The sequence below is a fragment of the Trichosurus vulpecula genome, chromosome 6 (genome assembly GCF_011100635.1).
Source record: "Trichosurus vulpecula isolate mTriVul1 chromosome 6, mTriVul1.pri, whole genome shotgun sequence".
Taxonomy (NCBI): Eukaryota; Metazoa; Chordata; class Mammalia; order Diprotodontia; family Phalangeridae; genus Trichosurus; species Trichosurus vulpecula.
This window is the reverse complement of record NC_050578.1, coordinates 246,833,510-246,858,575: the sequence shown is the minus strand read 5'-3', so window position 1 is coordinate 246,858,575 and position 25,066 is coordinate 246,833,510. Positions and strand designations below refer to the sequence as shown.

General features: G+C 41.2%; 1 protein-coding gene across 3 annotated transcripts in view; it reads left to right on the top strand.

Moving 5' to 3' along the window:
• Positions 1–21,872, top strand: part of PAMR1 (peptidase domain containing associated with muscle regeneration 1) — an 85,312-nt gene extending 63,440 nt beyond the window's left edge. The window contains exons 7-12 of one of the 3 annotated variants that reach the window (XM_036765693.1): positions 3,743–3,913; positions 7,135–7,347; positions 14,608–14,674; positions 17,721–17,953; positions 19,107–19,399; positions 21,212–21,776. In XM_036765693.1, coding sequence (XP_036621588.1) covers positions 3,743–3,913; positions 7,135–7,347; positions 14,608–14,674; positions 17,721–17,953; positions 19,107–19,399; positions 21,212–21,748 — 1,514 coding nt within the window. In that variant the 3' untranslated portion in view covers positions 21,749–21,776. Of the gene's footprint in view, positions 1–3,742; positions 3,914–7,134; positions 7,348–14,607; positions 14,675–17,720; positions 17,954–19,106; positions 19,400–21,211 lie in introns of all 3 variants that reach the window. The other 2 variants (XM_036765692.1, XM_036765691.1) reach the window with 2 other exon arrangements.
• Positions 21,873–25,066: the final 3,194 nt, after the last annotated feature.

Sequence of the window (25,066 nt, the reverse complement as noted above, 5' to 3'; positions counted from 1 at the left end):
TAAAGTTACCATGTAATTTTTTTTCCCATTTTCTTCCTTTTCTCCTCACCCCCTGCCCTAGAGATGACTACCACTAGAGACAAATATAGATAATCATTCCATATATACTTCTATTTATCAGTTATTTTCTGGATGCAAAAAGTGTTTCCTCATAGTTAATTTGGGTATTTACAATTGTAAAATGACTTAGTTATTCAAAATTGTTCTTAAAACAATATTGCTGTTACTGTATACAACATTCTCTGGGTTTTGCTTAATTCACTCTTTATTATTTCATGCAAGTCTTTCCATGTTTTTCTAAAATCATTGAGCTCACCATTTCTTATAGCACAGTAGTATTCCATGACAACCATATACCACAACTTGTTGAGCCATTCCCCAATTGATGAGTATCCCCGCAATTTCCAGTTCTTTGCCTCCACAAAGAGAGTGGCTATGAATATTTTAGAACATACAGATTCTTTTCCTTTTCCCCTAACCATCTTTGAAAATAGTTTTTTTAAAGCCATCAAAATACGGTGGTCAAGATTTCATTGGTGTGCTTGGAGAGAGCTATTTCAGTTGATTGTTAATGTCAGAAAAGATTGTAAGTGGTTAAGAAGGGGTTGGGGGTAAGAAAGTTGCTGTGACAGGAGTGATTTTTGTCTTCTTTTGTTTTGTTATACAGAGTTTGTCTCTCAAAGGGAGGGGAGATCTGGATAATAATGTTTACCCATCCAGGCCAGGGCTTTGCCTTTTTTTGCATCCCCAGTGCTTAGCACAGAGCCTGGAACATAGTAGGTGCTTAATAAATCCTTATTGGCCATCTATGAGTGATAAGTGTATCTTCTTAATATATACTGCCATTCTACCATCCCATTTTTGCATATGTTATACCTCTTCATAGCCATGTCCAGTTAGGAGTCCCATTCCGCCAAATCTCGGTGTGGTCATATCTGCCTTCTTATAGTAGAATCACCTTATTTATTATTCATACTCTATACATTTATATATAGACATCTGAGGCCATGTGCTTTTTATGGCTGACTTCCTTCTTGGACTTTATCTCCTATAAATTACTGAACCTCTCTCTTCTGAAATTATGTTTTTCTTCTATCTGCTGCTCTCATTGGTATCTCATTTTGCAGATATATTTGGGCTGTTTTAGCTCTCTTTGCAAAAAGAAAAAAAAAATCTTGCTTTGAGTGGACTTACATTCCTGAGCATCAACTATAGAAATGTATACTTTTCCCTTAGGTATTACCTTAGGTGTTACTAAGTTGTCTGGTCAGATAACTGTCTTGGTTTTGGTTATTCTTAGGTATTCTCAATCAAAATTTATTAATAAGCCTTCTGCATGAAGCCATTCTTGATTATCTTCTGCTTTGAGTGTCTACACCCTCTTTCCCAATGTTACCTTGCTTCTTGTTTGTTTATATATATGTACATATATACATATATATGTACATACATACAAAATGGGGGGACTAAATCACCCTGAACAATTAAAAGAGAAACTGAGGCAGAGTTCTGAACCAAAACACTTTATTAAAGGGACCTGGCTCCCTCTAATGAAGTGGACCTTAGACCTTCCTCTCAATCTAAGATGCCCCTTCATTCAAAGGCCCTATTTTTGTAGGGTTTGATACCTAGACATTCTAAAGCTTCTATATAAAATACAAAATAATTCCATTTGGTTGACATATGACACATAAGCTAAAATAAGCAAAAATGATGTGTCAGCAGAGTCACAAGTTGGGTGAAATCTCTGCTGACTAGGTGGTCACAAGATGGATGGGCTCCTCCTTATGTTAGGTAAGAGGAGATGGTACAAGTCATACATATGCTCCAAGAACATACTGGTGGTAGTAGGGGGGAACTTTCTGTGCCATGCCATCACTCATTTGATCATGGAATTTGAGCAAAACAGGATGGAGATATCCATGTCAGCATTCTTGTGGTTATGCAAGTAAATGCCATAGCTGGTAAACAAGTAATGAACATTGCATTAAAGTTTGAGGCCTTCCTATTAGAATCTATTATAACTTATGCAAAATATGGACTAATACACTGCTTATACCTATTATTAGATGACTGATCAAATATGTATTACTAGAGGAATATATTAAAATAATTACTAACAATCATTACCCCTTATAGAATCATAATGAACTGGTTAATACTGATTAGAGTTTGAGTAGGGGTCCTCAATGAACCAACTTTCTCAATAATACATATGTATGAATGTATACATATACAGTACAGATTTTCTCCTTAGTTAGTATGCAAGTTCTTTGAGGGTAGGTATTGTTTTGTTTTCATCATTGTATTCCTAGCATTTAGCAGTGTCTTTACATAGTAGATGCTTAATAACTGTTTGATTAATTATCTACTATATATCAGGTAATGTGACATAGTGGATAGAGAGACAACCAAGGAAGCGGAAAGACCTGAATTCAAATTCCACTTCTTCCTGGTTGTATGATCCTGGGCAAGTCACTTACCCTCTTAGTGCTCCTTGCAAATCTCAGAGTCTATAGCTTGCAGAGAAGGTATCAGCCTGCACTGGTAGAGGGAGTTGCCTACCCAGAAGGTCCTTGTATCAATGAAATCACAGGTCTGCTTCCTATTTCTATATATCAGGCAACGTGCTGAGCACTGGGAATACACCAACAATAGATAGATAGATAGATAGATAGATAGATAGATAGATAGATAGATAGATAGACAGATAGATAGATAAACAGTTCTAGAACTGTATACCTTAGCTTTCTGGCCTCAGTTGTCATGGATCAATTAATTCAGAATTACTTTAATTCCATAAAAAACCTTTGACTTATGCATACTTTCTAGTTCCCATTCCCTTTCTTGGAATGGTTGATCAAATGTCATCTGTTAAAATCCCTAAAAAACCATGGTTGCGCTGCTTGTAATATCTTCCTTAAAGTTATTACTATTTTATGTCTACAGTTTGACAAGACACTTTCTCATCCATCATCTCCTTTGAGGCTTGCAAAACCCTGTGAGGTAATCTGGGCAGTTATTATTATCCCCGTTTTACAGATGAGCAAGCTGAAGTTCACCAAGGTTTAGTGATTCATCTACTTTCCAAAATCAGTGAGCAGCAGGGACCCAGGTCCTCTGACTCCAGGTCCAGCCCACTTTCCATCCCACCTGCAAATGCTAAAATGCTTCCTTCTTTCCAAAGGATATTTTGCCTTTCAAATGGTACCAGTGGGTGAAATTAAAAAATCCAATCAAAGCCTACTGTGTGACTGACCTTTACTAAAATTTTAGCCCTGCTGAGGCTAAACTTCGCCTCGTGGCTCGTGGAGAAGTTGTTTGGGGGCGGTGTGGCGGACTGGAATAATTAACCACTCTCCCACGTGACAAATATAAGTGTCTATGATTGGCTTGAGTGGAAACTGTATGGGTGAAATGAAACTTTAATATCCAGAGGTGATAAGAGAAGGTCTATAAAAATCACAGCGTTCCTTGGTGAGTCAGAGATGGGTCTGCCTTCTGAAATATAAATGCAATGAGATTTTACCCACCAATTATGCCAGCAGGTAAAATGAAATATGCCCTGCCCTCCAATGCCAAGATTACATGTGCCTGTCATAAAGCTCTGGTTTTCCTCCTAGGGCCATTTTAAATGATTTTCTTTCTTCTTTTTGAATGCTTTAACATATGTGGTCTAGAATCCTCTAAAAGTCGTGTTTTTTGTAACAAAGTGGATTTTTTCAAATATCTGAATGCTCAGTGGTGATGTGTAGGACTCCAGGTGTTCCTGTCCATGGGATGGTGGAAGGAAGTGATCTTAGATATGGGGCCCAGGTTTACTTCAGGTGCCTCCCAGGGTACAGCTTAAAAGGCAGTCGGGTCGCCTTTTGTCAGCTTGATGGGAGCTGGACCAGACACGACCCAGCCTGTGGTAAGGGCATTGTTTGTTTGTTTTTCTCCCAGGTTGACCGATATGCTTTAATAATGAAGGTTCTCTCACAATTCTTTGAAGGTTCTGTGTTGAGAAATGTCAAGACCCCAGCATTTTAGCTTGTCCAAGAATTGACCCAGCTCTCCTCTGACTCCCCTAGGTTCTAACCAATTAATCAAGCAATCAGCCAACAAGTATTTATCATTTATTAATCATCCACTGCATTCCAGAATTTATGTTGGACTCTGGAGATACAAAAATGAAAACAAAAGTCTCTGCTCTCAGGGAGCTTCCATTCTATCTGTCCCAAATATCATGACAGCCTCTCCCATTTCACCTGGATGACAGCTTAGAGCATGTGTGTGTGTGTGTGTGTGTGTGTGTGTGTGTGTGTGTGAGAGAGAGAGAGAGAGAGAGAGAGAGAGAGAGAGAGAATTTATTAATCACTTATTATGAGGAAAGATTTGAATCTAAATAATATTCCTAAGACCCAGGAATAGGCATTTCTATAATGAAGATGACTGTCCTTTGGCACGAAGAGTCTATGAGAAATCTTTCATCAAAGCAGATTGGACTACCTTTTTCTAGCTTAGTAGGTAAACCTTAGAGAATTGCATGAGTTTCAGAGGAGTTAAACAACCTGGTTATGGCCACAGAGCTTGTATCAGAGGAAGGGTTTGCACTAAGGTTGAACTGACTTTGTCCAGGATTCCATCCACAAAGTCCCGAAATGGGGAACTTTGATGAAAGAAATAGAGAATAGGCTATAGCTCTCATATATCAGTTGAGGGACACTTCTCACTTCCTACTTTCTAAGTCTACTAAAAATCTAGTGGATATAAGGTCCTATGAAGGGCTTCCTGGTCAGAGTTCTATTCACGGGAAATCATTAGGCTCATGCAATACCTACTTCAGAGGAGAGAGAGAGAGAGAGAGAGACATCCAGCTACAAGGTTTTATGGAAGCAAGCTGAGGGAAGACCTCAAAACTTTTATGTTGGAAAATTTCAGTTCTCCCAGAATATAGCCTGGCTGAGAACTGACACAGTTTTTCTTTGCTTCCCTTAGGTTCTAATCAATCAATCTACATGTAATTATTAAGGGCCTACTGTGTACTATACCAGGTGCTAGTCTCTGGGGAATCTAGCTTTAGGGGCTTCTTATAGTCAGTTAGCATCTAAGTTGTTGTTTTGTCAACATTGCCTTTTCTATATTGTTATTAGATTTGGTGATTTCCACCATTTTATGACTATGGTTTTATTAGAATCATTCTATGTGCCTCCAAAAGGCAGAGGAATGATGTTATCCTAAAGTGACTTGGGTGTGAAAACCCTGGTTTGGTAGTTTTCACTGATAGCTCATGGCTACAGGCATTTAAGGCTATTGGGATCTCCTTCATCCCATTCCAAGGTTCAAGGAGCACCCAAATGAACTTCCTAGAATCCAACAGTACACCCATGGTAGAAACTCGTAGATTCACTGAATATTTTCCCTACAGCTTAGGCAATCAACAAAGCTCATGTAATATCAGTGACAGCATACCAAATAGCTTGTGTTTAATTTGTTTCTGTTCTTATTTAAACTTCAAGATTTGAGATTATTTTCACTCCCGGTAAACAAGTGTTGAATTATAAGGGAGGGAAGGAATGAAAGGAGATTGAGGAAGTGGCTTTACAAGTGCCACATTGCATTGAATAGGGCCCATTTTAAGGTATGAGTGATCTTGTGCCCAAGAAGAGATCATTAAAAGGAGGCAGTGGCTACACAAATCTCTAATGACCTATAACTGAAAGTGTGAGTCTGGAATAGACTTACTCTGAGACCTTGGACGAAACTCCTTCCATTCTATGAGTTAGCTCAGAGGCATCAAAAACACTGCAGGAACAAACTGAAAATGCTATCAGGAAATATTTAACAAAATAAATAAAAATACAATAAAACATAGATAGCATAACATTTTAAAACTAAATCAAAATGTCATCCATAGGGATCGTTCTGTATGGATTAGTGGTCCCCTTTGCTATTTGAGGTTGATGCTGCTTCCTTAGATCACCCATCTTTGAAATAAAATGTTATCTCTCTCAAAGAAGTGTGAAAATGGATTTCTGGAAAGAATCTGGGATTGTTCTCAAGATTTCCTGTGATATCATTTACACTTTAAATTCTCATCCAACTTGTGTTAAAGGATAGAAAGATTTTATCAGTGAGTGTTTGCAAAAAAGATTTTGGACTGAAATAGGAATCGGCATTACAAAAAGAAAGTGTGGGGGTCTGTCTGTTGGCAGCTTGGTGGCTCAGTGGATACAGTGCTTGGCCTAGAGTTAGGAAAACCCGAATTCAAATCTGGCCTCAGACACTTACTAGCTATGTGGCCCTGAGCAAATCATTTAACCTGTTTGCCTTAATCCAGTGGAGAAGGAAATGGTGAAGCACTCCAGTATTTTTGTCAAGAAAATCCCATGAACAATATGGTCCACGGAGTCATGAAGAGTTGGACACAACTGAAAAATGGCATGACAGGGTTTTGCTGATGTTCTTACTGTCAGCTTCAGTGAACAAAAGTTACTGGTTGGTTAGAGTTAATGGCACATCATTTAACCCCAATTGCCCTGCCTTCCCCCCTCCAAAAATAAAGAAAAAAGAATAGAGTTAATGGCACAGGAAGTGGCTAGCCACCTACTGACTATGTGCTTCAGTCAGAAAGTGAGATTGATGGAAAACAGGGATGAAACTCACTAGCCCAATTTCATGGCCCAATCACAGTGAAATTCAGGAGACAACAAAACCATCATTCAGAACAAAACAAACAATATCGCTTCTGCCAAACTACTCCCGCAGAGTCTAAAATCTCAGAAATGTTCATCTTTTTAGTGAATGTGCCCAACTTATATTTAAACATGCTCATGCTGAAACTTCCAAAGGAAGCTAAAAATTCCACAGTGTAAGGAGAGGAAAAACAAGTGCTTTTGAGGCTAGGCTTTGATGCCAGGTTTAAAAATGACATTCTGGTTTTAAGGATGCACCAAGAAAATATTTCTATTAGACAAATTTTCCTTTTAGGAGCTTTCTATCCATGGTGACTTTGAATCACTGTTGTTACTTAATTTTGAATGACAGCATCTTAAATTCAATATAAGTCATTGCATGATTTGTTCCTAAAGATGAACATTCCGGAATTTTAATAATGTTTTCTATCTCTCTCTTTCTTATTTCCATCATTAGTACTGGAAGAAAAAAACTGTTCTGATCCAGGAGGCCCAGTCAATGGATACAGGAGGACCTTGGAAGGCAGTGGGCTCATAAATGGGCGCTATGCCAAAATCGGCACCATCATGTCCTTCTTTTGCAACCACTCATATGTTCTAAGTGGCAATGAGCAAAGAACTTGCCAACCAAGTGGAGAATGGTCAGGGAAACAGCCAATATGTTTAAAAGGTAATTCACATAGTCTTCTAAAGCTCAAAGAAGAGCATTGGGGCAGGTGTGTGTGGGAGTGGTTATTCTCTTCTCCCATCCCTAGATATATGTATATTTTCTTAAATGTTTATTTTTGTCCCTTGGCAAAATCATTCTTTCCCTTTTAAAGTTCTTGTGGGGATCTTCTGATGTCACTAGGCTTACCTCCTGTGTATAATCATCCCTGGAGAAACTTCCTACTTTTCTAAGGACAAACAGAAGCATATTTGTCCAGCTCCATTTTTCAACAAGAATCCATTAAGTGCTTCCTGTGTGTCTGACACTGTGCTAAGTCCTGAGGACACAGAGAAAGGCAATCGATCAAAAATAGTTAAGGTTTGTAGGGTAGCCGCAGTCCATGGAAAATCCCAGACGCTGTAGTTATTCGTTAAAAAAAAGAAGTGGAGAGTGGAAATACTGTGTTCCTCAGAGGTGAGGTGGGAGATATATGAGGAGGACAGAACCCTATCCCTTCCCTTAACATTTTTAAAAACCAAAGAAGAAACACAGCATGGTGTAATAAATAGAATGTTCAATTTGGAGTCAGGACAACCAGGGTTTGAATTCTTCTTTTGGGGATTGGAGCTGTGATTCTATTAATATAGGGAACTCTCAGGTAAAGAAACTCTACCAATCCAGGTGGGCATCTTTTCTTCAATTTATAATCTTAGGGAGCTGTCCTGTACACTTAGAAATTAAATGAGTTGCCCAAGACACACAGCTGATGTGTCAGAGGCAGGATTCATGTAGTTTGGGATATCTGTAGCGCCTACCCTCCAAAGCTGCTGTGAGGATCAGAGGAGATGATGAATATAAAAGGTTTTGCCACCTTCAAATGTTTCACAAATATCAGCTGTTATTAAGATGAACACTCATTAAGTGTTTAAGTGACAAAACATTATTTGTACAACACCTTCCAAAGGTCAGTTATATATAAAGTCTTGCAACAATTCCTAGGAGAGGGAAGTCTGTAAAGGCTATGAGCTAAGTAACTGGTAGAATTTGGAGGAGAGTCTTCTAGAGGGGAGCCATAAGTAGGCAGAAGGAAGTGTAGCATGTTCAGGGAATAATGAGGAATTTATACTGGCTAATATGGAAAGCTTCAACACATCTCTAGGTGTCGTGCTTGGTGTGTTAGTTTCCCTCATGCCTCCCATCCAATCAGTTACCAAGTCCTATCCAGTCTTCTGCCATAGTCTTTCCTTCTCTTCTATCCACTCACACAGCTGCCAACATACTTTCTACCCTCATCTCATCACTTCTCACCTGGACTTTTGCAAAATTCTCCAACTTCCAACTTCTCCCTTCCTACACCTAACCAACCATAGGTCTAACCTACATATAGCTAACCATAGGTCTAACCATGTCATTCACCTACTCAACAAGTGCCAGGACCTCCCTCTTATTTCTACAACAAAACACAAAGCATTCTGTTTGGCTTTTAAAGCCCTTCACAATCTGGCTGTTGCCCCCTCATTCCAAGCTTATGGCAGAATATTCCCCTTTATATTTATTCAGCATATACTTTTATACACCTTTCCTATATCCTTCATTAGAATATAGGCTCTTTGTTTCATTCATTATATTAGCATCCCCAGTGTTCAAGATAGTGTGTGGAAGCCAGTAGGTAGTTAGTAAAGCTTATTGACTGATTGATTGATTGGTGCAATCAGTATTCCAGTCAAACTGACTTGCTTGATGTATCTCTCATCTCTGTGCTTCTCCACAAGTTGTCCCCTGATGCCTGGGTTGTTCTCCTCCCTTAACTTCACCCCATAGAATCTCTAGCTTTCTTTAAATCTGAGTTCAAGTATCTCCTCCTACAGGAAACTCATCTTCAACTGTCCCCCTTTACTCCATTACTCAGGGCCTACTGCCAGAAATTACTTTGGATATAATTTGTATTTAATTTTCTATGTTCACGTTGGCTACCGCCCAATAGGGTAAACCATGTTCTTTGTTTTTGTATCTCCAGTGTTTGGTACAAATCAGACATTGAACAACACTAATGAAATTGAATTGAATTAAATACTTCTCCTATAGGCACTAAATAAACAGTTTTAAAAACTTGGGAGGAGAGAGGAGTAGAGATATGATCAAAGTACTGCTTTAGGAAGAGATTCAAGTTGGATTACCTGAATGACTTTGACCAAAGTTCTGCTTTTGTTTATTTCTCCTAGCTCCGTCTACGCAATTCCTAATCTTTGTCCAAAGCCCAACTCAAATGCCATCTCTTCAATGAATCTTTCCTTGATTCCCCCTCCACCTTTCCTCCCTTCGAATTCCTATTAGGCTTTGCATTTCTCTTATTTTTACAGTCTGTCTTGATGTCTATGTCTATGGAAAGCATGGCAGTTTGAAAGTCAGAATCCCACCTCCAATAATACCAGTTATGCAACCATGGACATCGATTAAATTCTCTGAGGTTCAGTTTCCTCTTCTATAAAATGGGATGATAACAGCAAGTACCGTTCATGGAGGTAGGGTTGGGGGGAGTTAAGGATAAAATAAGAGAGTATGTATAAGTATATACAAGATAATAAATAATTAAATATTATAAAATAATAATATATAATATAATAATAAATAAATAAGAGACTATATATAAGAGTGATTTGCAAATGTTCAAGTGTTATAAAAGTGTCAGCATTTATTACCTTACTGTCATTTAGAGAGGCAGCATGGTATAGTCGATATCGAGTATAACATGCATTCATGTCCTGCCTCTGATACACACTGACTATATCACTTAGCCCTCTCTGTGTGAACAGGCAATTCTCTCAGATGTAAAGTTGCAGGACAGTAAGCTATCTGTCTTGGTAGAGGGATTTTCCTCATGGGAGTTCTATAATCACAGGTTGGGCCAAAATGAGACTGTAAACCCCATGATGGCAGAGACCATGATGTATTTTTTTTTCTTGGAATCTTCCCTAATATGGAGCTCAGCGTACTAGGCACCAGGTAAATATTTGCTGGATGAATAAATGAATGACTTAGCTGTTTTTGAGTGGCAATTTGGCTTAGTAACTAAAATGCCAGACTGGAGTCAGAAAGACTTGGGTTCAAATCTCACCTCAGACATTTACTGACTCTGTGACCTTTACCTCTGTTTCCCTCAGTTTTTTTTTATTTTAAAATGGGGGAGGGGGTGATGTGGGAGTAATTATTGGTCTAGTCACTACCTCATAGAGTTGTGGTGAAACAAATGAAATAATGTGTGTAAAACGCTTTGGTGACTTTACACTGCTGTTTAAATGTCAGTTATATTGAGGGAGGAAAAAGAAAAGCCTTCTCTTGGCCTACATCCCCCAGATAATGGCCTCAGTTTTCCACTTTCCTTTGTCTGTGTTTGTAAACAGCCTGAACCCTGGGAAAAGGAAACAGGGAGAGTGTTGTTTATTTATTTATTTTGGGAGTGAAGGCAGCAAACCACTCCTGATTTCAGCCAAGAACAAACAGCCTCACTCCCTACCAGCAGAGATAAGTCATGCCTTGGTACCTCTAAACATGGAGAGGATGCCTTCAAGATTTCCATTAGCTACCCTCCTACTAATTAAAACAGACCAAAGTCGTTTAAATGGCTAATTAGCAGAATTTGGGCAGCTTGGTCTTGAAAGTGGGATAAAAGGGATTTCTTTTCACACATGAAGAAAGAAAGTGTTAAGGGAAATCAAACTGGTTTTCAGGTTGACCCTAAGCTATCCTGAGAGGCCTCACTTTCAGTGAAAAGAGTGGGCATGCTCACCCCCAGGGCTTCCATTGAGTGGAGACTGCCTTCTGGGCTTAGCCACTGTGAGAACCTTTCAGTTTCCCATGCCTGGAAGGTCAAGGTTTTTGTTTTGTTTTTGTTTTGTTTAGAAATTTCACTTTCACTTCAATGCCATTAAAAAAACTCAGCTAAGTTCACTGGTATTTGAAGTGATTGGTTGACTCCAATCTGTGAACTAGCATTTTAAATTTAATAAATGCTTTATTGATGCTCTTTTTTTACATCGCTGTAACCTCCCATTGATTTCCCTTTTCTTCTCTCCCCTCACCCTCCCAGTCTTATGTAGCAACAAAAATATTGGCTAAATGCAAGAACGAACCCATTGGCTATATCTGACAGTGTACATATTATTTTGTACCTTTCTCTCATCCCTTCTCTGCTGAGAGGCAGGAGGCAGGCTTTACCATCAGTCTTTGGAAACTATGATTAACCACTGCCTTGATCAAAGGTCTGATTCTTTTATCACTGTTTTACTTTATGTTATTTTGGGGTTTGTACAAAGAATCATCTGGTTTCTGATCTCTGCACTCAGTATCTATTCATACATGTGCTCCCAAGGTGTCCTGAATTCTTCACTATCCGTTGCTTCTTATCATGCAATAACATATAATCATTCTATTATCAATAGATTACAATTAGTCCAATAGATTGTAAGCTCCTTGAATGCAAGAACTATTCCCCCCTTTCTTTGTTTCCCCAGTGTTTAGCACAATGCCTGACACATAGTAGGTGCTTTAAAAATGCTTGTTGGCGTAACTCTATTCACAAGCATTCATAAAGTACCTACTTTGGAATTGGGGGGTGGTGGCAATTGACTCTGCCTCAATGCTTACTGTCTTTGGGACTTTGGGCAAGTCACTTAATCCAACCCCACCCCAAACCTAATTTTCCTCTTCTGTATAACGGGAAGGTAGGATCAGATGCCTTCTTAAGTCCCTTCTAGCTTTATAGCAGGGGTTCTTAACCTCAGGTCCATGGACCTCACATGGAGTCTGTGGATAAATTTTTAGGAGGTCCGAGAACTTGAATGGGAAATATGCATGTATGTATATACACACATATATTCACTAACCTCTAAATGAAATTTAGCATTTCCTTCCATTATGAATGTAGGCAACAAATGCTGTTTCTGAGAAAGGGTTCATAGACTTTCTAAGGTGTCTATGACTCCTCCCCCCAAAAGGTTAGGATGCCGTGTCTTTGAGCTACGATTCTATGAACCTATAATTTCATGTAGCAAGTGCAGTGCTAGATATTGGTGATACAAAGACAAGATTGAAATATTCCCTTCCTGCCCTCAATGAGCTTACAGTCTATCATGGAGACATTACATTCTTATAGCATAATTTGTGAACTAACATTTCCCCAAGTTTCTCAGGTGAGCTTGAAAGGCATGACATTCCTATGAATCCTGTGGCGTAGTGGAAAGAATGCTGACTTTGGAGTCATTTCACTTGGGTTACTTGCCACCTGTGAACCTGTGCAAGTCACTTAATCTCTAGGAGTCTCATTTTCCTATTAAATGGAGTTAATTGAGATGACCTCTCTAAAGTCTTATCCAGCTCTAGACTTATGATCCTATGATCATATTCTCCAGGGAGTTTTCTGTGTGGGGAAACAAGAAAAAATTTTCTCAGAGATCAAGTCCAGCATGCACTTATCTTTACATCTGCCTTGTATACTCAGAGATCTGTAGCTCTAGCTCTTCTTTCTTTTTTTTTGAATTTTTAAAATTTATTTAATATTTTTAGTTTTCAGCATTGATTTTCGCAGGAGTTTGAATTACAAATTTTCTCCCCATTTCTACCCTTCCCCCCACTCCAAGATGGCATATATTCTGGTTGCCCCATTCCCCAGTCAGCCCTCCTTCTGTCACCCCACTCCCCCCTCATCCCCTTTTCTCTTACTTTCTTGTAGGGCAAGATAGATTCTATGCCCCCTTGCCTGTATATCTTGTTTGCTAGTTGCATGCAAAAACTTTTTTTAAGAACATCTGTTTTTACAACTTTGAGTTCCAAATTCTCTCCCCTCTTCCCTCCCCACCCACCCTCCCTAAGAAGGCAAGCAATTCCACATAGGCCACATGCATATCATTATGTAAAACCCTTCCACAATACTCATGTTGTGAAAGACTAACTATATTTTGCTCCTTCCTGTCCTATCCCGCTTTATTCAATTTTCTCCCTTGACCCTGTCCCTTTTCGAAAGTGTTCACTTTTGATTACCTCCTCCCCCATCTGCCCTCCCTTCTACCATCCCCCTTTTTTTATCTCCTTCCTCCTTTTTTCCTGTGGGGCAAGATATCCAATTCAGTGTGTATGTTATTCCCTCCTCAGGTCAACTCCAATGAGAGCATGATTCACTCATTCCCCCTCACCTGGCCCTTCTTCCCTTCCTACAGAACTGCTTTTTCTTGCCACTTTTATGTGAGATAATTTACCCCATTCTATTTCTCCCTTTCTCCCTCTCTCAATATATTCCTCTCTCATCCCTTAATTTGATTTTTTTTAGATATTGTCTCCTCATATTCCATTCACCCTGTGCCCTCTGTCTCTCTCTCTCTCTCTCTCTCTCTCTCTCTCTCTCTCTCTCCATATATATGCATGACTTCTTCTGGCTGTATGTTTTGGTCTTCTTTGTCACCAAAGAAAGATTCCAAAGTCTGAGTCTGAAACTGAGTCTTGTTTTTGCTGCCTGGCCATGTTCCCATCCAACTTACTTGACCCTTGAATTTTTCATCGGGGTATGACTGCCTGTAGAGTATAGAGTACTTTGTTCCAAGCTTGAGGGACTGCACTGTTGTTTTCAGAGCTACACAGCAAGCTCTGCCACACCAGCACTACTCTGCCCCCAAGAACCGCCAACCCGTACCTGACTCAGATCTAAGCTGGCTCGGCACTCCTGCTCAGATCTGCAACTTAATTCCTCACACCAGGTGGGCCTGGGGCCGGAAGCAACTGCAGCTGTAGTGCTATACTTGCACCACCTCCGCTGCCCCTGGGCAAACTCCTTTCACTCTTTCCCCTCAGCTTTTCCCACTAACCTTCTCTGTTGTCTTTTGTGTTTGTGGGTTGAGAAGTCTGGCAACTGCCGCAGCTCACTGATTCAGGGCGCTAGGGCCTGTTCTACCCGGTTCTCCGTTGGTCAGTGTGTCCCATGGTGGGCTCTGCTCCCAGGTCCATGCGATAGACCTTACCCTGTGACCATACAGGCTGTCCTGGGCTGGAGCCCTGCTTCCCTCTGCTATTTCGTGGGTTCTGCAGTTCTAGAATTTGTTCAGAGCCATTTTTTAAAGGTATTTGGAGGGACCTGGGTGGGAGCTCAAGCAAGTCCCTGCTTTTCAGCTGCCATCTTGGCTCTGCCCTCCCCCCCACCCAGCTTTTCTTTCAGTAAGGGAAGAGGGTGGATCTGAGTCCCACTAATTTGAGTAACTGCTCTGAGGGTTATACAAACTTGTGTTTGTTTTTTAGCCTGCAAAGAACCAAAGATTTCGGACCTAGTAAGACAAAGAGTTCTTCCCATGCAAGTACAGTCAAGGTGAGCTTGAAATGTCTGAAATTAACTTATGAGAACTCTCTCTCTCTCTCTCTCTCTCTCTCTCTCTCTCTCTCTCCCCCTCTCTCTCCCTCCCTCCCCCTCTCTCTCCCCTCTTCCCTCCCTCCCAGAGTTTCTTTCCCAGGCACATTCTCTCTCTGGTCTTTCCTAAGTCAGCTTGGGGCTTCCTAGATGATGCTGAATACTGACAACTCTTGAGAGAATGGGCCTTATTGCATAGGTTCCCTGAATTGGGGAGAGGAATTGGGAAGAGAGAAAAGGAAGGTAATTGAAAGAACGAGCCTCCTGCAGCAACCTCAAGAGCCTGAATTTTGGTTGCTGAGGCTGCCAGAAATTAGTAAATTCCAGTGCAAGGGTCTTCTATTGGGTAAGAAGTGGCCCATTTCTGGCAGTAGTTAAGCCTGGGAACCTGTTCCCTGAGGTAGCTGAACACAACTGACTGACCTGGAAAGAGTTCAGATAATCTAAGGGTTGGTGGGAGAGGAGAGTAGAACAATGTGGAACATGTTAGGTGGGGCTCATTTTGTTCACTGGCTGTCCCTATGTCTAGAATACTCTCCCTCTTCAGCTCTGCCTCCTGGTTTTCCCATGCTTCCTTCAAATTCCAGCTCAAATCCAGCCTTCTAGAAGACTTTCCCAGTCTCCCTCAATGCTAATGTCTTCTTTCTGAGATTATCTACAATCTCCTCATCTATAAAACATGGAGATTGGACTGGATAACTTTTAATGTTCCCTCCAGCTCCAAGACTATGTCCCCATGACCTTTGGGATTAACCTGGAGTGTGGCTTTCCCCGTAAATAAAGGGGAAGTATTTCACAGTAGAAGATGATGCAGCATGCTATATTGGAAAGAACAGAATAGGGAATTCTGAGTTCAAACCCCAGCTCTTCCATTTAAGAGCTCAGTGACCTTGGGCAAGTCACTTAATCTCTGGTCCTATGTGTTTTGTCCTATGAAAGGCAGTTGAACTAGGTGGCCTCTAATTTTCCTTCCAGTTCTAAATCTATAATCTTGTGAGAATTCTGCTTTGGTAGCTGCTTAGCCAGCCAGAAATACCAGGGAGCTGCTGTGATAAAAAACCAAAACCAGAGATTAGATATTGAGGTTGCAGGTGTCTATGTGTTTCAAGAACTTAACAAACCTTTAAGTGTCTGCCATGTGCTGCCAGGCAACACTGGAGGTACGGAGACACAAATAAAAGTCTCTGTCCTCAGATAGAGATGGCAACCAAAGGACACAGTTCTAAATTCATTTAGGGTATTCTGGGTATGCTAACAAAGAACGTGCTCATTTGTACCAAGAAGTCACATTCTGTAAAATGAGAGGAATCGATTAGACAACTTCTGAGATCTCTTCCAATTCCAGATCTTAATTCCATGATCTAGAGTAAGCTCGTTGAGCTCCAATCCCTTGGCTCCTCAGCCACTCAATGGACCAGCTCCCAAACCTGCCCAGGTTTTAGCTCTTTGCTTCTGGCCATGTCTCTGACCAATGCTCCCTCACTGAACAATAGACCTGGGGAGGTTTATATGCCGTATTGTTAGTCAAGGCAAAGGAAAGCTCTTCCTTAGGCAAACTGAAAGTGAGCATGGGCAGAGACAACTGGGTGCCACTGTTATCGTGGAGGATCAGAGTGCTGATTGCTATACTTGCTTTGAGGTCATTCTCTGTGACCTTGAAGAGGTCTCAGGCTCTAAGTGTTTACTTCTTTTCTCTTTAAATGGGGGTGATAAAGATGGTTGCTAAACATAGAGGACTTCAGAAGTCATGTGGTCCAATTCCCCCATTTTACAGATGAGGAAACTGGGCATCAGAAATCTTAAGTGACTTGTCCATGGTCATACAGCTAGTAAATATCACAGACAGGATTTGAATCCACATCTTTTTGAACCTAAGTCGAGAATTTTAACTACAATACCACAATGCTTCTTCACACGACCAGCCTTAACAAAACTACCAAATGAATGTGTGTGCTGTGACGGAGACCTGGTTCCAGGCAGAGGCCCTAAGTGTTCCTCTGGCATGTTTCAAATTAGAGGTTCACTGAATATATCTCTTCAATTTGCCTATGATAACCTTGCATTTTGCTCTGTCTTTATGCTTTAAGAGATGTTCTATTCTCCGAGGTGTACTAATTACATCGACTAATTGTCTAATCAAGCTCCTGTACCAACACAACTTAGTTTTAGTCTGTTCCTAATATTGCCCAATTATGACATTTAGAGAAAGGATGTGTCTGAGTTTCCACTGGAGGGAATTAATCACCCTGACGCCCACTTCTAGTGTAATTTCATAATTAACTTTTATTTTTGGTTTGTCATATCTCTGGTTAACAGTGATAATAACAGCCTTTTATCTTGTTTCTCTATAATTCCAGGCAACTGGTGGCCACCCAGAGAGGGCATTTCAGAAATGAAATTAAGAGGGAAGGGTTCTGTTCCATAGTCCAGGGGACTGGATTACATATACATACTGAATTATTGTATACACACATACACACATACATATGCATATGTATATATACATATGTGGTCATAAACACACATGCAATCTTACATGCACATATATATGTATATGTTATATTGTGTGTAGATATACATACATGTGTGCATGCATTCATTCTCCTTGAGGAGGTGTGGTATAGTGGACCGAGCACTAGACTTGGAGTCACAAGACCTGCATTCAAATTCCACTTCGGACATTTACTGCTTGTGTGACCCTGGGCTAGTCACTTAACCTCTTTAATCCTCAGTTTCCTCATCTGTAAAAGGAGGCCATTGGATCCTATGACCTCTAAGGTCACATCTGGCTCTAAACTGAGCCTCAGTTTCTTTATCTGTAAAGTGAGGATGCCAGATTCAATGACCTTTACTATCTCTTCCAGCTCTAGCTTTATGACCCTTTAAACTTATGATTCTTCTTCTAGCAAGTAATAAACCCCCTGGCAATAAATGTTGCTTTGTGAGCCAAGGCTGAAGAAGCAGTGTTGACTATTACTTGCTATGTTGTTTCTCCCATCACCCCCAGGGAGACACCTTTACACCAGCTCTACTCATCGACGTTCAGCAAGCAGAAGCTGGACAGCTACCCAACCAAGAAGCCAGCCCTTCCATTTGGGGAGCTGCCCCCTGGGTACGTGCACTTACACACTCAGATACAGTACGAGTGCATCTCACCCTTCTACCGCCGCCTCGGAAGCAGCCGGAGGACCTGTTTAAAGACCGGGAAGTGGAGTGGGCGAGCACCCTCCTGTATCCCAAGTGAGTTGCTTCAGAGGAGGGATAGTACCTTTCCTTCTCATTGAAAGACAGGGGAAGGTTTTCACCTTGTCTCTTGGTTCCACTTGAGCCAGCTATATAGCTAGGTGGTCACCTTTAAAGTAACATAAGAAAATCCCTGCCTCTGTTCCCTTACCAAAAATAATGCCTCTCATGTTGGGCTTCCTGCCCAGATATTTCATACTACTCCTCTTCACATAAATTGAATTAATTTCCCCCCAACTAGGTCATTCTCCTTAACCTATTCCCATCTTGCCTTCCTTTATTTTTGGTGCCTTTGCATACAGTCATTTATGTCTTAAATAGACTCTTCTCCTTCCCCATCCATCTCATCTTCATTTGCTGAAGTCTCTTCCTTCCTTTAACGCCCTCCACTGACACCTCAGTTCAACCAATATTATCAAGCATTTATTAAGTGCTTGTGTCCAGCACTGGATTAGGTAGACTTGGGGATAGAAAGACAAAAAAACAACAAAGAACAAAAAAAAAACCCAGTCCTTATTTTCAAGGAGTTTATATTCATTTGGGGGTAGGGGGGTGGGGAGAGATACAAGCACACAAGAGAAGTATATACAAATTCAGTTTCAGGGAAAGCTGTAATAATGGGCTTCATTATCCACTCTACCACTACACTCTTCAGACCTTCAGGCATTGTCATCTGACCTGAACCCTAATAACCCCTAGGGGTTGTCCATCCCATTAGAATGTGGGTTCCTTGAGAATAGGGACTGTCTCACTTTTCTATCCTACATCACCTACATTTAGCACAGTGCTTGGTATGTAGTACTTATTAAATGATTTTTCACTCACTAATACTCATTCATTAGGAAAAGCCTCCTATAGGCAATGTTGTCTGAATTGAGCCTTGGAGGGAGTTAGAGATTCCAAGAGGCAGAAGTTTTAATATTTGACAAGGTTTGTGAAATATTCAGAAATCAAACCTTCTAGGCATCTAGCCAAGTAGACAATAATGGGCCAATTTGACAGAGAGGGAAGATAGCAGCAAAGACGAAGTGAGAAGCGTGCCATGTTTTCTTACCAGAGAACCTAAAAGGAGAACCTTCTAGGTTGTCTTTCATATTCATATGCACCATGTTCAGAGACAGCAGAACTTAAACCAGTGCTTCTCCCCTAGTCTGTGGGAAGATTGAAAATGCGACAGCTCCAAAGTCACCAGGGACCCATTGGCCATGGCAAGCGGCCATCTACCGGAGGACCAGTGGGTTGCAGGATAGCAGCCTCCACAAGGGCACATGGTTTCTGATCTGTAGCGGAGCCCTGGTGAATGAGAGGACCATCGTGGTGGCTGCACATTGTGTCACTGACTTGGGCAAGAGCATCGTGATCAAGACAGCCGAGCTCAAAGTGGTCCTGGGAAAGTTCTACCGAGATGATGACCGAGACGAGAAGACCATTCAGAGTTTACGGGTGAGGGATGAGTGGTTTGTGAAGGGTGTCTGCATCGAACATTTATTAAGCCCCTATTACTGAGTCATGGGATGCTGTTTTGGATAGAGGCAGATATGGAGATGGGAAGATGTAGGTTCAAGTCTTTCCACTGAGACATATGGGCTATATCTCCTCTCAGTGATCTAGGAAACTAATACTACATGTTAGCTAGAAGTGACAGATGTAGATTAGCCAAGAGAAACTGGGAATTCCCTAAACCAGTCTTCCTAATCATCATCGGAAATTCCCTAAAGCAATAAAAGCACAAGTCCAGCTTCCCCTCCCCCCAAAAGGAATACTTTTGACTAATTAGCTAATAATGGCTAATATTTATGTGGCAGTTTAAGGTTTGCAGAGTACTATATCTCATATGATCCTCAAGATAGCCCTGTGAAGTTGGTACCATTACCATCCCCATTTTACTGAAGAGGAAACTGAGTCTGAGATAGTTTTAGTAACTTGTCCAGGGCAACACAGCTAATGAATGTCTGAGGCAGAATTTGAACTCAGTTCTTCCTGACTCCAAGTCCAGTGGTCTGTTCATTTCACCATCTAACTGTCTCAGCTATCTGCTTTCATACTAAGAGCAAGGAACTTGAAATTTGGCGGGTGCCAGTTATACAGGATTCAGTTTCAAATTCAATTTATGAGACAAATTTAGGAGGCAGGGAGAAAGTTTAGGATGTGAGATTCTGTGGGGGAAAGTATGGAACCCTCTGTCTGTGTATAGAGACCCTTCTTTCTGGGGAAGGAGGAGCAGAGCAGGTCAGGCCCAGGTTGGAGTGGGTCTGGGGTGTGGCTGTAGTGTGGAGTAGAAGGGGTGCTCCTATTTTAACTATTTTTTTTATTAATTTTAACTACATTTTTACTAATTTTTAACTAAACTAGATGCCTCTTATTTTAATTAACATCCAGGTTCTACGCTCAGTTGTTTCTATGCTGCTGGGTTTTGTTTTTAGAACCTTTTAAATTTCAATGCCCTGGAGAGAAGCTTTAGTTGTTTCTTCCTAATTATAGCTTGGCAGCTAATATGGACAGTCCACTGTCCTTGGCACTAGAGAACTAAAGAAATATTTTCCCCTAAAGAATTTCTAGTTTCTCTGAGGAAACAGGATATATACATTAAAAGTAAACATGGCACAAGAGAGCATGCCCTGGGTGCCAAATGAGTTAGACAGACCTGTAAGCCATGCAAGTATAGAAGGGGGAATGATTATTGCAAGGAAACATTTCATGGAGGAACCTTCTGGGATGACTGCTTATGGGTAGCCCCCAATTTAGGACCCTTTGAGTATGTTTCTTTTGTTCAGACCTGTGATTTCATTGTGGCAGGTGGGGGTTGATATTAGAGTGAGGGCTTGGGCCTGTGATTTCACTGGTATAGGGAACTGTTGCATGGGGAAATACCCTCTACCAATCTACAATATTGGTTGGTGCCTTCTCTACAACTTATGGTCTTAGAGAAATTCTTAGAGCATTGAAAAATGAAATGATTTGATGGGGGGGCAGGTAGAGGGGGTCATGAGGTCAATAGGGGTCAGAGGTAGGATTTGAACCTGTGTTCCTGGCTTTGAGGGCAGTTTTCTATCCATTACCCACCATATTAGTGTGAAATTAACAATAATATTGATTCATAAAACAAACTTTCATTATTATTGACCTCATTTTATAGATGGGGAAATCAAGGCTCGGAAAAGTTAAGAGACTTGTCCAGGGTCATACAACCTGAGTCTGAGGTAGAATTCTGTGATAGGGTCTGAGAATTCTGTGTATTATTTCTCCCTCTCTTAGATCTCTGCCATCATTGTTCATCCCAACTATGACCCTATCCTGCTCGACTCTGACATTGCTGTTGTAAAACTCCTTGATAAAGCTCGAATTAGCAGCCGGGTGCAGCCCATCTGCCTGGTGGCACTTCGGGACTTCAGCTCCTTCAGTGAGGATACCCAAATCACAATCACAGGCTGGAAAATTCTTGCTGATGTGAGGGCCCCTGGTTTTAAGAATGACTCTCTCCGCTCAGGGTTTGTGAAGGTGGTAGATTCTCTACTGTGTGAGCAACAGTATGAAGACCATGGAATCCAGGTCAGCATCACAGACAACATGTTCTGTGCCCAGCAGGACCCAATGGCTCCCTCCAATATCTGCCCTGCTGAGACAGGTGGCATTGCAGCTGTGTCTCTGCCTGGGAAAGCTTCCCTTGAACCAAGCTGGCACCTGATGGGGCTGGTGAGCTGGGGTTATGACAAGACCTGTAGCCTCAAGCTCTACACTGCCTATACCAAGGTGCTGCCTTTCAAAGATTGGATTGAGAAAAATATGAAATAAGGCCTGTGCCTGCAAAAGAGTTTATATTATGTATATAAAAAGTGTGTGCATGCATGTATTTGTGTGTGTGAGAGTGAAAAAGAGAGAGGGAGAGAGAAAGAGAGAGGAGAGAAAGAAAGGAAGGAAGAAACAAAGAAGGAAGGAAGGAAAGAAAGAAAGAGAGAGAGAGAAACTTGGAAGAGAGAAAATATAAGGGTGTGGGGAGAAGGGTGTTGTTTTGAAGTTATTTTCTCATTTGCTCATAATCCCAGCTGTGCCTAGGATCCTAGCACTAGCAACAAGCCCCAACTGGGGTTTAGCAGAGGCAGTGGCACCTACAAGATTCTTTGATTATGAATGAATTAGATTGAGTGAATTGGACTGAATATTTGGTATGTTTACCTCTTGGTATGTCTATTCCAGGCTACCATCTATAGTTAGATGGCCAGCCCATTGAGCTAGTCTTTCAGTATCTATGTTTTAGATGAACCCTGTGTTTAGCCCATGGGCTAGACTCACAATTGAAAAGGAAGAAAATAATGAACTGGGTTGCATTTGGGAAACTGCACAGCACTTTGGATGATACCAGCCTTCTCTCTGACATACAAATACACCATTTGAACAATAGGACTATGAATCATGGAAGACTGTAGTCCCTGAAGTATTGAAATTATGGGTGACTTAAAGCCAAAGAATGGTAAGAATTGGCAGGGAAGGTGTCCAAGGAATACAAAATCAGTAAAAGAGACGGAGCAGCTGTGAGAGTGAGGGATGAGTTGGACTGCCTGAGGACTGCATTGGTGCTCATGGAATTTTGAACGACATAAAGGAAGACCTTCAATGCACTAGGCAGATCCTTCAAGGAGGATTTATGGTTGAGACCAGAATGTGGGGCATAGACAAGACAAGAATAACGTGGGCTGAGTGGGTAAGGGGGGTTGTTATCTGGACGCTTGGAGGCAGTGCTCATGTCCATAAGATTACAGCTCCTTTCAGGTATTCCACATTGAAGGAATATCACGGACAACTTGTGTTTATATGAGTGAGTTTCATTACTTCAAAGGATATGCGATCTCTTTGCCAACCAATGAACAAGCATTTATAAAGTGCCAATTATGTGTGGGGCACTGTGCTAGGTTTTGGGAGTACAAAGAAAGGTAAAAACAGGACCAATCCTCGAGGAGCTCACATGCTAACTTAATGTCGTATTTTTTTTTGTTATATGTAACAACGTTATGACTTCTTGTAAGTCCTTCAAAGGGGGTCCACCCAGTTTGCGTAAAGGACTAAAGAAAAGAATAACAAATCCCCAGGAAATTATCATGATGGTCTTTCCAATCTTAGGGGCTGGATGCTGGGCTTCGGTTCTGGCGTGCCCAGACCAGAAGTGAGCTATACTGAGCTCATGATAGGCATCAAGGGAGGAGAGGTACGGGCTTCCCTGAGGCTCCTGCTAGGGCACCCACCAAAACCCCAACTTCCCAAGAGCAATTTGGGAGAAAGAACCCCTTGCCCAAGTGCTGGTCCCAGTGCATGCTTTCATGTGTATTGGCACCATATGATGTATTCCTTCTCCTTCTTGAGCTGCTGTAAACACTTTAATAAAATGAGGGTTGGCATTTGAACCTACCAAACCAATATATCTCGAGCATTTATTCAATATTCTGGTTCCCCTCTGTTTGGGACACACTAGTGCCAGCTACTGCAACATACTTTATGGCAACCTCTAAAAACTATTCTTTCCTTCAAGTTGATGCAGGACTATGTAGGACCATAGATCCAGAGCTGGAATGGATCTCCAAAGTCATTGAGTTGAGCCCACTTATTTTACAGATGTGGAAACTGAGGACTGAAGATGATTGCAGGATGATAGATTTAGAGCTGGAAAGGCCCTTAGAGGTCCTCTAGTCCAACCTTTTTATCTTACAGATAAGGAATTAGGGGCCCAAAGAGGTGTAGTGATCACATATATGGGAAGTGGCAGAACTGGAAAGCTTTTCTGATTCTAGAGCGAAACGAAGCTGATAGCCCCAAACATGAACTTACGAGTTCCTTGTGGCTTGAATGTGTGTGATTTTCACTACCTTTGTGGAAGAATGGTTCAATGGGAAAAGCTCTTGTTCTGGGCTCAGAGGACCTGGGTTCATGATATTCGTGATATTCATTCACTACCCAAATTAAGTTCAACTTCCTGGGGCCTCAGTTTCCTCAACTGAAAAAATGAGGGGCTTGGACTAAATAGCCTGGGAGGTCCCTTCCAGATCTAAATTAATGATCCCGTGATTATCCTGAGATGAGACTCCTCCATTTCCCAAAGGTCCCACCTTGAACCTCAATTACTCAGAATTCACCATAGTTCACCAGACATTTCAACATTCACAACTCACTTAAAGGTTTACAAAGTGCTTTTCTCACAATAGTTCACTAGTTGGACCTTCCATCATCCCCCTGGCCCAACCTTCACTCACATAGATCCCACCAGGAGCTCCCCTTCCCAACATTGCTCCCTAAGGAGCCCTGGGACTGAGGCACTGAGGCCAAATTCTCCTTTGCATCTTGTCTCCTCCAATGAGTGCGAGCTTTTTGAGAGCAGGGACTGTCTCACTTTTCTATTTATTCCCCTAATGTATGGTATCATGATAAAAGTTTAATAAACATTCTTCCATCCCATCCCGTATAGATGGAGCAGACCAAGTTTTCAGTTGGGCACAAGCTGGATGACTGAGGATAGATCTGACTCCTCAGGTGAAGTCACTGGCCCAAGGTCACACAGTAGTTAAGTGGCACCATCTTAAACCCAAGCCTGTGGACTCCAAGCCCAGTCCATTTTTCACTGTGCCAACTTTTTAAACAAGGAATTAGCAAGATGGAAATGGTACTTTTGAAGGTTAGTTAGGAATGATAGGGGTTCAGAAAGCAGTATGACTGGCAGAAGAGCGTAAGTGAGAAGACTATCATCTCAGAGAGATTCCAATGGAGTGGTTCAGGTGGAGTTGGCTCAGATCCCACTTCCAAATTATTAGTCATGTCAATTAACCTTCCTGAGCCTCAGTTTTCTCATCTTTAAGATGGGGATAACAATAACACCACCTCCTCTCAGCGCTGCAGAAAGAGATTTGTAACCTTAAAGCACTTTATAAAAGGGAAATATCGCTATACAAATATATTAGTATTATTACAACTATGATTCTAAGAATCTCGAACTTTTTTAGCTATCATAACACCAAGCATCTTCTAAACTCTGGGTCTAATACTAGTCTTCAATGAAAGATTCATGGAATCAAAGAAATTCAGAACTAGAAGGGACCTCAGAGCCCAAGTGTTCCAACTCATTCCTGA